This window comes from Penaeus monodon, chromosome 31 (genome assembly GCF_015228065.2).
Source record: "Penaeus monodon isolate SGIC_2016 chromosome 31, NSTDA_Pmon_1, whole genome shotgun sequence".
Taxonomy (NCBI): Eukaryota; Metazoa; Arthropoda; class Malacostraca; order Decapoda; family Penaeidae; genus Penaeus; species Penaeus monodon.
This window is the reverse complement of record NC_051416.1, coordinates 10,054,241-10,054,588: the sequence shown is the minus strand read 5'-3', so window position 1 is coordinate 10,054,588 and position 348 is coordinate 10,054,241. Positions and strand designations below refer to the sequence as shown.

The following is a 348-nucleotide window of genomic DNA, read 5'->3' as shown; positions in this document are numbered from 1 at the left end:
CACCGCCGCCACCACGATCCTCATTACCATTCCCTGTTTTAAGTATCATTTTCCTGTTTTTTTCTCTATCTCTCCTCTTCGCGTTTTCTAACGTTCGTTCTCCTATGCTTCCAGGTCTCCTCTCGCCCGGCGTGTCCGTTCCCCTCGCCGTGCCAGGCCAGAACCACGACATGAGTGCGCAATACTGGACGCGGCTTCAGTAACGCAACATTCCCCTCGCACACTCACGTCCTTTAGGGGAAATGACGTTCGTGTGGATATATGTCCGTGTGGATATACATGAATATACAGGTCCTTTCCTGAGAGAGGAAGATATAGACGCCGACATATCCACACAACTCATATAAT

The 348-nt window shown here is 49.7% G+C and overlaps 1 protein-coding gene across 1 annotated transcript in view; it reads left to right on the top strand.

The window, feature by feature from the left end:
- Window positions 1-348, top strand: part of LOC119592885 (paired box protein Pax-6-like) — a gene marked incomplete in the record, with an annotated part of 116,857 nt that overhangs the window by 116,142 nt on the left and 367 nt on the right. The window contains 1 exon segment of the mRNA XM_037941779.1: window positions 115-348. Within this exon segment, the coding sequence (XP_037797707.1) occupies window positions 115-203 (89 nt within the window).